Here is a 15,442-nt window from a genome sequence, read left to right on the forward strand (position 1 = left end):
AACAACCGAACAAAAAAAATGTCCTACTTGGTCAGAAAAGACGCACATAACACAACAATATTGAATGAATGAATGAATAAATGAATGAATGAATGGTCTTTATTGTCATAACAACGAAATTTGGGACGGGGGGCTCCCCTGGTGCTAGGAAAGAAAAACTAAAAACAAGAAGGGAAAAGAGCTGGTTTACATAAATAAAGGCTATGTACACTATCCACTATACTATACTATACAAATAAAACACTGTGCTGTACTCTATGCTATGCTATACCTATTCTAACATTTTCTATCTCTGAACCTTATGTACCCGAGGGTTGTCATATTGCACATAGTGTTATTGCACATTCATTTAAAGTGTCGCAGTTTGCAGGTTTGAAATGTTCACAGTTGTGTTTCAGTGTTGCACTTGAACAACAATATTGAATATAGGATCAATGCAGGGTAGTAAGTTGACTACAACAACCTTCCCACGTGATTACACATTCAGTTAGGGGAGTGCTGCTCCCTCTAGTCTTTATAACTCTATGATATTATGCACATTGTTTTGGAGGCTCACATGACAGTAATAACCTTAAAGTCAGGGTTGACTAGCCCATTCAAATGTGACTCTAATTTAGCATACTTCACGTGACAAAAATAGCAGCAGTTTAAGTGTTGTAGAATCTAGGACTTTGGATTCATGAAGTAGCCTAGGGCAAGGAGGCAGTTTCAAAATATTGACTTTTAAGGATATGCTCAAAAGGTACGTGTCGATATGTCTGCTGCTAATTATTAATTCAGTTGTGCTATTCATTCAGCCTATGCCTTATAGTTTTAATGCAGCCTAGTATACGATGCATATGTTTAATTTGTAACGTGAATAAATGGAGAAACGGAAAAAAGCCTATCAGTAACAAAAAAACGTGGACCTTTTTCTCTGTTGCAGAGAGACTAATATGACTACTTCCCCCCTATACTGTTTCTCCTGTGTCATTGAAAAAACAACAACATGACGACTGCCAATGGCCCCAGGCCTGAGCATAGATTACTTTATGACTAGTGGATAGATGATTCACTTACTTAGTCGAATGTATTGATTCTAAGTCGCTTTGGAATAAAGTGTCTGCTTAAATGCCAGAAATGTAAAAATGTAATGACTAACCATGAGCAAATTCTTTTTCTTTTTTTTCTTTCTTTCTGCTTCCCTCTGGCAGATTTCTGACTGATTCGGGTTAAGGAGGAGGAGAGAGAGACCATGTGGAAGTCACATGAATGACAAGGATGAGGCAGAGACAACAAGGAGGAAACTTGAGGAGAGGATTGCTGCTCAACTCTTCCCTCGGAGAGGGGATCTGCTGATTCTAAAGCTTCGCCGGCTGGGACAGCCGAGCAGCCCCCTCCCCTGCCCCCTCCCCCCCCCAGACGGACAGCCGAGCAGCCCCCTCCCCTGCCCCTGTCCCCCCGCCACCCCAGACGGACGGCCGAGCAGCCCCCTCCCCTGTCCCCTCCCCCCCCCCCCACCCCAGACGTATGCCATGAACATTACTACTGAGTCCCCTGCCACCGTAGACAGGGCGGTCAGCTACGTGCTGGTTCCCTTCTTCTTCATCACCATCGTGGGCCTAGCGGCAGCTGTGGTGAGTGGCTAGCAGGGTAGCATGGTGGGGTGGGTGGTGGAGGGATAGAGGGATGGAAGGATAGAGGGACGGAAGGAAGACAATGTATTGATAACATGAAGCTCAGGTTTTTTTGGGGTATATGAACTTACACATGGGTGGCATGAGAAAGGTTGACGCTCAGTTAGCATCTGACCGAACAGTTCCAATTTAATGTATGGCTGATTATTGATGTGAATGTGTGTGTGTATGCGCAATGTGTGGATAAAAATATCTGTATATGTAGGCTATATGAGTACATGCATGTGTGAATGTGTGTTTGTATGTGTTGTGTGTGGATAAAGATATCTGTATATGTATACGAGTACAGGCGTGTGTGGGTGTGCATGCCTATGTGTGTGTATGTATGAAGTAGACTAGGAATAGGTTTATGTACCCCATGTATACTTTACACTTATCGATGTTCAATAATGACTATTTTTACTACAAGCCAAAGACTTAATTAGCATATTTGTAATAATGTAATCATTCACTGAGTCTTTACCCTCTTAATTACTGTATGTATTGGTTTACTCTATGTATTATTATTTATTTAATGTCATTATGGAAAATACACTACAGTGTAAACATTGATACATGTGTGATGTCCTCCACCACTCATATCCTAACAAAAGAAAGGTTAAAGTTTGCAATAGTCTGTATTACATGGTACTCAATACAGTAGTTATATTATTGTAGCTTTTTTGTATTGTCTTCACACACATACACACTTTCCAACTCGGCCAGCTGTCTGACAATCCCACTCTACAGCTGTCAATCACTGGTTACTGATGTTAGCTCTCTCTCTCTCTGTCTCTCTCTGTCTCTCTCTGTCTCTCCTCTTCTATACAGATAATGTATGTGCGCAAGAAGCGAAGGTAAATCCCTTTTAGTCTCTTTCTAAACTGCTCACTGTACATTTGCATTTTTTGATATTCAGTAGATAACATCTTGGGGTGTTTTCTTTGATCATAGATTAAGCCATGTCCCTGCCTTTAAATCAGGGATTAGGCTTAATCTAGGTCTGGGAAACCAGCAGATGAAGTAAATGGACTGATTTATAGCACCTTATTCCAAAGCGCTTTACAATGGCCTCACATTCACACATTCACACACCAATGGCGGCAAGCTACCATGCAAGGCGCCGGCCCGCTCATTGGGAGCAATTTGGAGCTCAGTGTCTTGCCCAAGGACACCTCGACATGTGGCCAGGTGGGGTTCGAAACCCCCATTCTGCCGACCGTGCCATCATTAGACGCCGGCTCTACCTCCCGCGCCACAGCTGTCTAAAATATTCTTCTTCACATTTGTGTATTTCAGAATTGACCGACTCCGGCACCAGTTGCTACCAGTCTACACCTACGACCCCTCTGAAGAGCTGAATGAAGCTGAAGCTGAGATGCTGTGGAGAGAGGAAGATACCAAGGTATGATTCATAAACCTATAGAGCCGTATAGGTTGGCAGTTACAATAAGAAGGCAGCGTGTCATTTAATACTAATGATCTGACTCCATTTCTATTCATTTATTATTAACACTGTGTGCAAATAATTGTTAAGTTTGGCTTGACTAGAGCAAGAATGGTCATGTGAGAATTAATGAAATGAGACTTAATATAATATTAATAATATTAATATTAATAATATAATCGAATATATGCCATTTAGCTGACCCTTTTATCCAAAGCGACTTACATTGCAATGAGTGTATAGTATACATTTCAGTATATATGGTCCCAGCAGGAATCGAACCCACATCCTAAGCGCTGTTAGCGCCATGTTCTACCGACTGAGCCACAGAGGACCACATCTACTTTAAGAACATTGTAAATAGGGTTGTGAAATAGAATAAAGTGAATCATGGTTTGCTGTGATTAATCGTGAATGAGTTATTAATGAAGTACATTTTGTTTAGCTCTAATTAATTAAAGATGATTTAGAAAATGCATACATGGGGTTGTAGATGTCTTATAAAAGGGAGAAAACACAAAATAATCAGATGTTTTTTAGTAGCATCTTCTCACCCCGCAACAATTCATCCAGGTGTGATAGGTCTCTGGACCTCTGTTACTGGTTAGAGACCGCCTCCGCATTTGGTGGTTGATCGATGGTCGTCACTCAATTCAGGAATGTACCCCCGGGCTGTGAACCTACATTCCTACATTTACAACACATTTTACCATGGCCTTTTGGTGCAGGGGTTGAAAAAAGGGGGGCAGACGTGGGTTTGCAAACTAATGTCTACCACTGACACAAACTTGGAACTTGGAACCCTTTGAATTGATAGAAAGAATGCAGTAAAAGCCTAAGAAGTCCTGACGTTATGCCCCTTACAAACACTAGATGGCGACATTTGCCATGGATAAATGTAGACCATTGATATAATGTAACACAATACACAGTATATCAAATGGATGCACCTTTGAGGCTCACCTAACTGCATGTGATTGATCCTATGTAGCCAACATGAAGCTTTTTTTCTCGTGAAAGATTAAGGAAGTAAAACTACAAAAGGTGTGACATGACACAGTGTGCAACCAACATGGCGTAGCCTACAGGGGAGCAGTTGATCCGACTGGTCGTCACTTTAGCACAAACGTCTGTTGTGTCTTTGCGCCTTCAGGTGGTGCAGAGTTGGGCACGGTCGTACCAGCAACGGCGCCCCCTTCTGACGAAAGATGTCCATGCATGAGTGTGGTTTGAACAGGGGAACATCGGTCTGTCTCGTCTTTGCAATCCTACCAATCAGTGGAGATAAACCTTGGCTGGGGGTCAAGGACACCCTCTAGGAAAAGCACGGGAAGGATAACAGCCTAGTCTTTGCTCATGTCTTTGCACCGTAATCATCCTCGTCCTTGTCTATGTCCTTCCTCGTCGTCTTCATCCTCTTCCTCATCATCTCCTGTGTTTAAAGCAGCTTCTTTGTACAGATGCAGCCTCTAAGTGGAGGCTGGTTATTATGTGAACCTACTGAAGGGTGCCAATCCCTGTGTGCCTGAGCGCTGCAGCATGTCCTAAATCATGGCACATTATTAGTTGACTACTGAATATTTATTTATTTGAGTTTATTTATTAGACTTTTTCCTTTTTTTAACTGTGTATGTGTGCGACATGACGTGGGTGTTACTGAAACTAAGATTGCGCCATCCATCCAAAGACACAGGTTAAAAAGGGGGGCGGGGGGGGGGGGGTAGTTGTTATGTTTGCCTTAAATGTATATTGTTGCCGTGGAGCAGGAATGTGGCAATACCGGGTCCCTCTCCTGTTCTTTAGGTTTCAAACATTACAGTCAGAGGGAGGGGAAGGAGGCAGAGAAGCCCTCCAGAAGTCCTCTCATATGTTACGTGATGGTAGATGAATGTAGCTAGTCAACCAGTCACCCCTAGCCTGGGCTAAGACCTGTGTTTTCTTTAGCCGACTCCTATGACTCTTACTCTTGGCATGATCTGGGTGCAGTTCTGCGCCAACCCCCACACTCCTCCTCCTCCTCCTCCTCTCCACTATTTAGCTGTGACTACTGTCCTAAAAATGTCCCGTCTAGAAGACATGGCACCAGGATGACTTCTCCTCCTCGAGCAGAAGAAGAGACCGTGGTGAAGAATGCCAGAGACCTGACTGTATGTACGGTAGTACTCAGGAACCCTCCAGCCTCACCCTCAGTCGTTCTCCTCTTAAGATGGAGTGAAAAAGACAATGTTTAAATGCTTTGACCCTCCCCTCCCTTCCCTTGCGTTTGTGAATGTAACAGTCAGAATATATAGTAGTAGTTTACAGGTTTACTGTTGAAAAACGATCATTATCTCAGCACGTCCTTGGTTGGATTGTCTTTGGTGAGCTTTTTCTGCAGGGAAACGATTGAGGTATCCTCCGATTGTTTTCCTGTGTAAATGGGGACAGTTTTCCTCAAGTCTCTTGAATGCGAATGGCTTCATATTATGCTGTACTACTGCTTGTATGAAGACAAGAAATATCCATGCATATTCCATATTGTATTCTCTGCAGGACACTTTAGGTGTCAGAATTGATTTGCACTGTTTGAAACATGTTATGGGAGTTACTGTGTTGTTCTAATCTAGACCATGCTATCCTGGAACCAGAACGAATTTGCTTTGCTTCACTTGTCTGCATATCAGTTCTGATGGAGAGGCCCCTGTACTGGTTAATAATGCATACATACTGTACGTGATTTCATTGAAGGAAGGATCAATCTGTACTTGGGGACGTGGAACGAAGCTACATTTTGTCTTCCAGGTGAAGAAAATGCAAACTAATTTGGACATCATAGTCATCATGTCATCAAGGTTTTGTACGCAAAACCGGGGGATTCTTTTTGTTGCTTTCGATTGAAGCACTTGTGAAATTAAATAAATTATTTGTTTACATATAAATATGCAGTGAGAAGAGTACATTTTGACTTTTTAAATGGATGGTCTGGATATATGATGTATGCAAAAAAAAATAAAGTTTAAAACAGAGCAGTGATTTTAAGTGATTATTTGACAATAACGGCACCTAGCTTCCGATATTTATTTGATATACAGTTATAGTCAATGTGACACCGACATTTCCCAATCTCCTTTCGATGAACAATGAAGAGGACACAGGACAAGAAAAGACTAAAAGAGTATAAATTCTTGTATTTATTGACCATTTCTGGATACAAATTGTCATCGGGCACGATAGAAATATAGACATTGTACATTTATAGACGGTGTACATTTAAAAGAATGATCCCATCCTGTTAACTTTATATGAATGTATGGATGATGTCGGTACATGAGGGCATTGTACATTGTCAAAATAGTTGCAGCTGAGAGTGGATATCAAATGACCATGGTTCCACATGAGCATGTTAGATGAGCCTAGTGCCAAAAGCACTGAGACGACTGACATTGGAATAACAACTTGGGAGAGAGAGCGCCCCACTGTCACTAAACACACACACACACACACACACACACAAAAACAACATTTGTCCATGACAATCTGAACCAAGCAAACATTTCAGTGCACCAGAGGAGGCTTTATTATAAAGATAAAACACACCAGCTAATCTAAACACAGTTTGCCCAAGCTGACAGGTTTCCCTGACTTCACACATGGTTTTTAGCAACCTGTCTGTAAGCTCTGTTTCAAAACAAGAGAGGAGCGGAGGGGGGTGTGTGTGAGCACATGTTCACAAGCTAGTTATGCCGTCGTTCTAAAAATACCATGTTACAGTTCAGGTTTAATTCATAAGACAAAAAAATAATAATACACAGACTATTGTAACACAAACATCTCCTGCCAGAGGTTTACATTGTACATTTGAAACCAGTTGAATGCAATAATATGGTAAAAGTAAAGCGGTTGCTAAGTGAGGTATGAGAGTCTGGGCCTCTGTCGGGCACCACTTGCAGTTTTCCGGGTTACATAACTGAGGTTGTATGTAGCAGCTTAGGTTTGAGGAAAGACCCAGTCATTTGGGACTGTGATCGAGAGTTCCCTGACACTGAGAAACAAAAAACAACAACAACAAAAACAACAACAACAAAAACAGTTTTTCTGGAGCAGACAGCATCCTCACAGACCGAGCAGAGTATTTCAACATCCTGTACAAAGTGACAACACAGAATTGTCTTCAGTATGTAAAGCAGTGAGCGCTGAAATGGAATGATCAACGATTGTAGACCCAATGGATTAAAACAGTGCCACAAACCTCTCTGTAACAACTCGGGCTCCTAGTTTGGCCAACCACAGTTTGTTTCACAGTCCATCTTAGAACTGGCCGAGGGGCGCAACAAAACACTTCAGGACTGTAGGACCACATTAAGAAGAACGGCTAATGCAATAGACAGTTTATAAAAAAAAGCTCCCTGGAGTGGTTAAGAGAATGAGGCTCTCGTCGCCACTCGATCCTTGCCTCCCCGTCCGTAGACCAATAGACAGCATCATGTTCTGTTGTCGTGAGTTAAGTCGAAAGCAGCACAATTTCTCAGGTATGTGAGGGCACACGGAACATGAGGAATATGAGACAGAAACTAACGGTATGATCAGACTGATCGTTGCCTAGTGACTAGTACACTTCACACAAGCCTTCCCCGGCGGAGCCTATAGGAGGCGGAGGACAGTAGGAGACATGAGCCTTTTCTAGTTAGGAACAAGACGCCTCGCATCCTCTCCTCTGTCCTCCCACTCGCGTCTTACTGAAAAAGACGCTCTGGAGCAGAAGATCTGTTTTTTTTTCTCCAGTGCTTTCTGAGGACCGCTCGAGGGGAGGACAGAGGACCCAAGGCGTTGTGTTCCTAACAGTTGGTTAAAAGGCTTGGACGAGCCACATGTGAGAGTAAATTAGGGCTAGCTTGTCTTTCAGGGAGAGATGGAGGGATGACAGGGTCAATTCTGCACACAATCAATGGGATAACGAGGGAGAGGTCAGTTAAACAGAATATAGATGGATAATATTTGTTTTATAATCAGTTAATTCATTATGTTCATACTATATATATATATCTCTTGAAAATCAGCTCCTCCACTGGTAAGTAGGTTTAAGGGATAGGTTAACCACTTCACACACAAAATAAAAACAGCAAGTTTAGGTAATATTCACCTTTGTCCAGTACAAAACATGGAGCATGTTTATAGCCCTACCAACGTAGACACAGACGTTAGGAAAAAATGAGTAACATTAAGCAGGAGAAAAAAAGAACCCTAAACACTGTTTTTACTAAACAAAAAAGTGTCCAAAAACCCATCAGAGCATACTTTAGTCCAGTATAAAAGACTTGCAATACCAAGACACATACACATACTGTAGAGAGAACGGGTCGTCATCACCTGTCTGGTGAATCTTGATGGATATATACTTGAGAAAGGTCCATGGTTTTTCCAGTGCTGTTGCGGATAGACGTTGAATGAACTGTGTTGTTGTTTTGACCCTCCATAGGCTAGAAGGCAAGAAGTGTGAACAGTAGAGGTTGTGGTGGCACTGCTATTGGAGATTCAGTCCAGCTCATATTAACAGGAAGTCAGTATGTTGAGTGAGGTAGCGTGTGTTGCAAGTTTACTGGTCTTCCTCCTCCTCCTCCTCCTCAGACGATTCCTGGGACGCCTTCTCCTCCTTCTCCTGAAAAGGAAACAAATCAAAACGGTCAAACCATGTTTCTTTTATTCACACCGATACTATTTAGCCCACTATCAAAAGGTAATATGTGACACCAGCTGGTGAAACCAGGAACAAGTCGGCAGCTGATCAAATGTTCAGACTTTTATTCAGAACATTTTCAATAAATGTCAACGTTGTTGAAAATCAATGACGCACTCGCTAGTCAACTAACACAGCTTGTTTTGTGAGCCTGCTAACAATGTAAAGTAGTGTTATAGTTAACTAGGTAGTTGTGGGGCTTACTCACCGAATCCATTGCAATATTTTGGCTTGACTAGAGTGTGTCATTGACTTTCAACAACATTGACATTTATTTACATTTTTCTGAATAAAAGTCTGAACAATTTGATTGTCACATATAATCGGATACAAGCAAACCGTACACAAGTGCATCAGCTGACAACTTCAATAACTGCTTTGAGGCATTAGCCATTATAGCAATTTGGACTTGGGAACCAAAATAATGGTCTTTATAAAACATTCCAATGTCCAATGGGACAAGTATCAAAGTTGAGAAGGAGTGTGTTCAAACCACAGGAGGCTAGTGGAGGTAGAAATCGGCAGGACGGGCACATTGTAATGCATGGAACGTGCATGTCATGTATTTGACAACATTCCTCATTCCATTCCATGCACTACAATGAGCCCATCTTCTGGTTTCTACCTCCACCAGCCTAGTTCAAACCACGGCAGCGAGTCCTTAAGAGCACCAGAGGCAGGGCTTGGTCATCCGTAGTGAATCATAAAGAGAGGTGAGTCACAGTAAGGCATCCTACTCCCACTCCCCCGCCACCTCCTTCTCCTCCCCCTCACTGACTTCCTCCCTCCCCCACAAACCCTCACTCACTTCCTCCCTCCCTCCCCTCAAACCCTCGCGGACTTCCTCCTGCCCTGGCCCTGGAGTTTTCATTCATAAAAACAGAGCCCAGTGAGGTGGGTAACTGTGGGTCATTCCCCTCTGTGACTAATGCAACACAGGCTTATGGGAGCAAACCCTAACCACAGGCACCAGAAACGAGGGGGTGGGGTATGATAGAATACTACAGTACAGCTTCCTGCTAAACAAGCCAGTGCTTGTTTTGGTCTTGTACATGCTGCACAACTTCAATGGCATAGCCTTTTTTAAAAATCAAATCATATTTCTATGTCCAAGTTGATGTTCGATATAGTCAACCGCCATTTAGAGCAATAATATCATAATGTTGGTATGAGGGAGACGATCTAAACACGAACATAGGCAAATACACGTGCAGCACGGCCGTGTGCAGGTCTAGGCTAGACCATTAAAGTGGGTGGGTAAGGGCCTTTCTGTGACTAAGGCCTGAGGGATTTCTGGCAGCAGATTAAAGTAAGCATGTGGAGGGGAACCAAATAGCAGCGATGAGTAGAGAGTGAGTCCTCAAGGAGAGGAGGGAGGGAGGGAGGAAGGGAGGGAGGGAGAGGAGGGGGGGGGGAGAGGCATTAGTTTAAGAAATGCTACAGTTATCTTGCTGACACCCTCATACTGAACAAATATCAGTTCACCCCCCCGAGGTTCATCCTTCGGGTAGGTAATCCAGCCATATGTCGCTGGATTATAACCCCAGCGGGGTAGCAAACTTGGGCAGTAACTCCGTTCCTCTGTGTATGTGGAGAGAGACATAACGACCATCGATTATAACCCGAGAGGAGGGAACTCTTACCTCTTTCTTCGGTCTTCCCCTGCGTTTCATTCCTGCAGATGAGGGTGCTGCTGCCTTCTGTAACAAACAAACAAAAATAAATAAATAAATGGGAAGGGGGGAGAGACAATAAATGGTTCCCTGCACACACAGAAGTTCCTGTTTGCTGCAGCCAGAGGGCACCAATACTTGGACGGAGAGGCAGATGGCTAGAGGGCATCGGGTTCATTGGCTATTATCTGGGAAGCCGGCAGGAACTGCACACAGTGCACTCCAGTTCGCTGGCCACCTGGTCAGAGGCTCAGAGACAGCTGGTGAAACTGGCCAAAGAGAAACGGGGGCTTCTCTCGTCCGCACACATAAAAACCAACATGCATGTATACATACCACACACGCGTGCACACTCACTCGAGCCCACGCGCGCGCGCTCACGCACACACACACACACACACGCACACCATCTAGGACATTGTGCGGAGAAGAGCTCGAGGGTTGGGGCGAGAGGGAGAAATCAGCAGTTGCTATGGTGACGACAGGGAGAAAAGAACTAGGGCCGTGTGCTTGGGGGGGGGGGGGGGGGGGCTGCGTGTGTGTGTGTGTGTGTGTGTGTGTGTGTGGGGGGGGGGGGGTTGCAGGGTAATGTCAGCTTGGAAACAGTCTTGCGGCCTCTGCACCTGCACCACACTGTGCATGACAAGGCTACAGGAAGCTGGATGACAGGAAGTCATGGTGAATTAACCAAAAGTGAGCGTCTCTTTAAAAGCAGCCAGTAAACCAACATCTTCCAAAAGGGGAAGCTCTGGGCCTTGCTATTTTTGATACTTGAGGAGGGAGAGCTGTTACACCTATAAATCATACTTAACAGCAGGACATCCTTTTAACAGGATGAGGCTAGCTACCGCTGTGATAACAAAAAAAAACGAAACAAAAAAACGCATCTCAACCGCCACAAACGACATAACAATTATATAGAGTAGAAACGATATACCCTTATCTTTGAACAACAACAACGCAGATAACATCAAGGTTAACGTCGGGTCACATCTTCTTCTATTGCTTTTTTTAGGTGCAACGTCCCCGAAGCTTAGTTAAAGCTCAGAAGCTTTAATTTATGAAATTGAAACTGGGGTTGGCAGCGGCACATGCAGGTCACATGGGGTGAAGTTTACTAGTTTACTAGTAGCAGTGACAAACAATAGATGCAGCCGCCCGCTGCTCCACGGCAGCCCTCAGGGTGATCTGTGGGGTCAACTACGTCTTGCTAGGATCAAATGCCACTTGTGTGTTTTTTTTTGTTTGTTTTTCTTTGCAGGATGACTATGAGACGGCTATTGAGCCTACCGCCCGAGGATCACCTTTACACACTCGCGTGTGTAAAAAACAGGCCTGTGGTATTGACTTACCTTGGCCTTGACGACTGTCTTGTTTTTGCTGCCCTTCGGCCTTCCCCTGGGCCTCTTTGGAGAAGGGGACCCACTGGGTTCCTGGGAGAGAAAAGGGGGTGACACACACACACACACACAGTCAGTCAGGCGGACAGGGGAGTGAAACATTTGAGCAGCAGTCAGAGATACACAAACAGTCAACAGACGGGGTAGACAAGCAACACCTCTGAACCGCATGGTGCATCTCTCATTGCATGTTGTCGTCGCGTCCCACAACAGTTTTAAATAAAGGCGCTTTCGAACGAGGAACACGTTATTGGGCCTTTCATTCGTGTGTGTCATGATGTGTCACAACACACAGCTTCTTACATGGAAGACTTTTGTTATGGCACAAAGAGTGAACTGTTCCAAGGTCAGCGCAACTGACACCCGTCGCTACTAACAGGTGGTCAGAGCTAAGCCAAGTTCTACAAACTAAAACAAGCTCTGTTGCAAATAGCAGTGGTTTGGGGATCAGAGGATGTAACCCACAGATTGTAAATAATAGGGTAAAATGGGATAGTATTGACGCATTTATCTATGGGACCGTTGTTTTATGACCATAGAGTATTATTCATCCACTCAAATATGAACAATGGGTGGGTGTGAAATGGCTTTGCAGAGAGAGAGTACTGTGACCGTGCCACTATGGGGTATGAAATGAACAAGAGTGTCTGCTGCTAAAAAGACTCAAAATGTAAAGGCTACTGTGAGCTGTAAACACTGAACAGAAAGGGTGGGGTTTTTCACAGCAAACACTAATAAACATGATTAATACATCTGGCTGTATATTATGGCGGTGAAGGTTTTTATTACCCTTCCCTAGTCTGTTTACGGTCCGCAGCTATTAGCAACCGGGCAATCCAATACCAACAACACACTCTGGAGAGTGACAGTAACATGAGCCATCCCCTGCTCAGAACTCTGCTCCCGTCGACCAATCAGTACGGATCAGGATGTGGGATATGTGGGTTACCATTGGTTTTTTAAAGGGATTCAGATTACACACGTCACTGACAACCTGCCAGACTACAGGAAGATCACTATGGATGTTCAAGAGGGCCTAGCGATGGGTGGAGATATGGGTGGAAAAGAAAACCATATCCAATTTCTATTGAGCCACCACAGTAGGAGAGAAATGACTCAGTAGACACTCATAGGGTTTAACCACGGGTTGGATATCTGACCCCACTAAGTTAAACCCTGCTCCTACTTTGTGGAGGGATCGGGTCAGGTAAAAGGTAAAGGTAACTACAGGAGAACTACTCCTAAGGCCTAGGCTGCTGCAGCACAAGGTGGGACACATGCAGAGCCATTATATACCTAAGCAATAGGGGGGCTGCATGGTATTGTTCTACATGTATTAACCAGGACACAGGAATAACACGTATAACATGTGTTCATTTGTTAGTGGAGTAATTACAGGGTTACTAGACTACTACACAGCTACAAAGCAAACTACAGGTTCAAAGTGTTCCTGTGAATGATACTTACATCAGAACTTTTCACCTGGGGTTGTTTCCTAGGCCTTCCACGTCCCCTCTTCTCTGCCCCCTCTTTCTCCTTAGGTGAGACGGTACCCTTGTCACTCATGTTGCCTTGTAAACCTTTAAATTAAAATGCAAAGACGTTTGATTTGATTAATGGATAGATTCTACAGCCACAAATCATATGCAACATACTAATGGATGCATTATTTCACAGGATTGTAGGAGTGCATCTCTACACACATAGGACGAGTAGTGTCCTCTTCAGTGCATAAACAAAACATGATTAATGATATAGGCTATTAGAGCATGACTTAATCCCTGCGTTATTGCATCACCACGTGTGTCTCGTCGGCGCATTATTAATAGTTTGGTGATGAAGGAAACTAGGAAGGATTTATTGTCCATCAACCGGCTTGCATTATCGTGACATTAGAATTATAAGGTTCTATCTCCATTTTTGTCAAAAAAAATTTTTTTTTTACATCTGATCCATTAGGTGTTTATTAATGCATGTGTGGTGTTATTTTTTTAAATGTTGACATTTTTGAGTTAGTAATTAATAAAATACAAAGGTTCCATCTCACAAAACATAATGGAATGTACAAACTTTGACGCTCAATATCTCTGAACTACCCTAAACGGAGATAGAACCTTATAATTCTAAGATCACGTTATGTTGTGTACATTCAGCAGGAGGCCGCGCGCACTGGTGGAAACCGATAAAAGACACAGTCTGATTGCGCGCTTAATATTAGGTTAATGCAGTTTGTCACAATGCATAAGTTAACAACAATAATTATAAAAACAAAACAAAAACTAGGTGCACATGCATGCATACAATCGGACGGTAATTCTCTGGCTATTTATTCTGAAGCCCTTTGAATGCCTCAATGTTTAAAGCCCCACAGTCGTCGCTGCTACGGATGCCTCGCAGCGCCAGCGCCAGGAGAACACGCGATAGAAAACAAGAAAGAGAGACGAATCGGAACAATGTAAATATATATATAATAAGCCTCTTCAAAAGGGTTTGTTTGTGTGCGCCGGAAAGGAAAAGGTTTGTGTGCGCCGTGCATACATTAACATTGTCTACAAAAATCCTACAGCAGCATGGTCGTTATTGCCAAATCACCATGGCTATATGTTCAAAATAATCCGACTGATTTTTATGCAAGGTCAATTTTTTGCAATTGAGTCCATTGCATTTGTGTTCTCGTCGTGCGCTTACCTTTTATCCCTTGAAGGTTACGGTTCCCCTATCAAAATTAAATCGAAAGGTTCTCTTCAAGCAAGTCTGCCTGTCTGTCTGTCTTACCGGTTAAAGCCTTTAACTAAAGCTCTTGTCTTTACGACAGAGAGACTCGGACTACATACGAGCCCGCCCCTTTAAATCCCAGTTTGCAGCACCCTAGAAAATACAGTAGGCAAGTGGAACAGTGGTAAGTATAAAATGATAGGATTTTTTTTGTTGTTGTTGAAATTACCAGAATAAAAATGAAGCAGTTAGTGGAGGGAATCCAAAGCGTGCCAAAAATAGCATATGCGTCTTCCTCGTCTCCCCCAGAAGCAGAAAACGCGCCAGCCTCAGGGAGTTTCAGGGCAATTTAAAGAGGCGTCCCCACGGGAGGCGAATTTGCAGAACTTAGGATGGTAGGGGAAGGCAGGGCAATACCGCTACCTGATTGGTTGGCGAAACACTCGTGAAGAGCCCCCTCATTGGCTGGCGAGTCTCGCCAGCCAATGAGGGGGCTCTTCACGAGTGCTTCGCCAACCAATCAGGTAGCGGTATTGCCCTACCTTCCCCTGCCATCCTAGGGTCCGCAAATTCGCTCACGGGAGCTCTAACATCGGAAGGCGGAGATATGATAAGTGGGACACCCACAATCACCAAACACCCAACCCCCCCCCTTTATTCCCCAAGCCCCCATCCACATGGATTATTGACCAGGTGGATTAACCTGGAACACTTTAGTATCTTGAATTTAAATTCCAATGATTTGATCCATTCCTATGATGAATAATGTCACAATTTAAATGAGCAAGACGATGCATGAAGTTGTTCTTATTGTAAGTCTTGTAATCACTCAAGCACAT

At 43.6% G+C, this 15,442-nt stretch overlaps 2 protein-coding genes across 2 annotated transcripts; one reads left to right on the plus strand and one right to left on the minus strand.

The window, feature by feature from the left end:
• Nucleotides 1–1,514: 1,514 nt before the first annotated feature.
• smim29 (small integral membrane protein 29) lies at nt 1,515–4,737 on the plus strand (the record flags this gene model as incomplete). The annotated part of the gene is made up of 4 exons (XM_080533155.1): nt 1,515–1,616; nt 2,487–2,512; nt 2,955–3,060; nt 4,256–4,737. 4 exons carry the CDS (start codon nt 1,515–1,517, stop codon nt 4,322–4,324), a joined length of 303 nt encoding a protein of 100 aa, XP_080389281.1. The 3' UTR covers nt 4,325–4,737.
• Nucleotides 4,738–8,674: 3,937 nt separating this feature from the next.
• Nucleotides 8,675–14,591, minus strand: hmga1a (high mobility group AT-hook 1a; the record flags this gene model as incomplete). The annotated part of the gene is made up of 5 exons (XM_080533156.1): nt 14,577–14,591; nt 13,356–13,468; nt 11,841–11,921; nt 10,459–10,515; nt 8,675–8,737 (listed from the first exon to the last, which is right to left on the minus strand). Exons 2-5 carry the CDS (start codon nt 13,452–13,454, stop codon nt 8,675–8,677), a joined length of 300 nt encoding a protein of 99 aa, XP_080389282.1. The 5' UTR covers nt 13,455–13,468; nt 14,577–14,591.
• Between the last annotated feature and the right edge of the window lie 851 nt (nt 14,592–15,442).

This window comes from Nansenia antarctica, assembly GCF_963989245.1.
Source record: "Nansenia antarctica genome assembly, chromosome: 6".
Lineage (NCBI taxonomy): Eukaryota > Metazoa > Chordata > Actinopteri > Argentiniformes > Microstomatidae > Nansenia > Nansenia antarctica.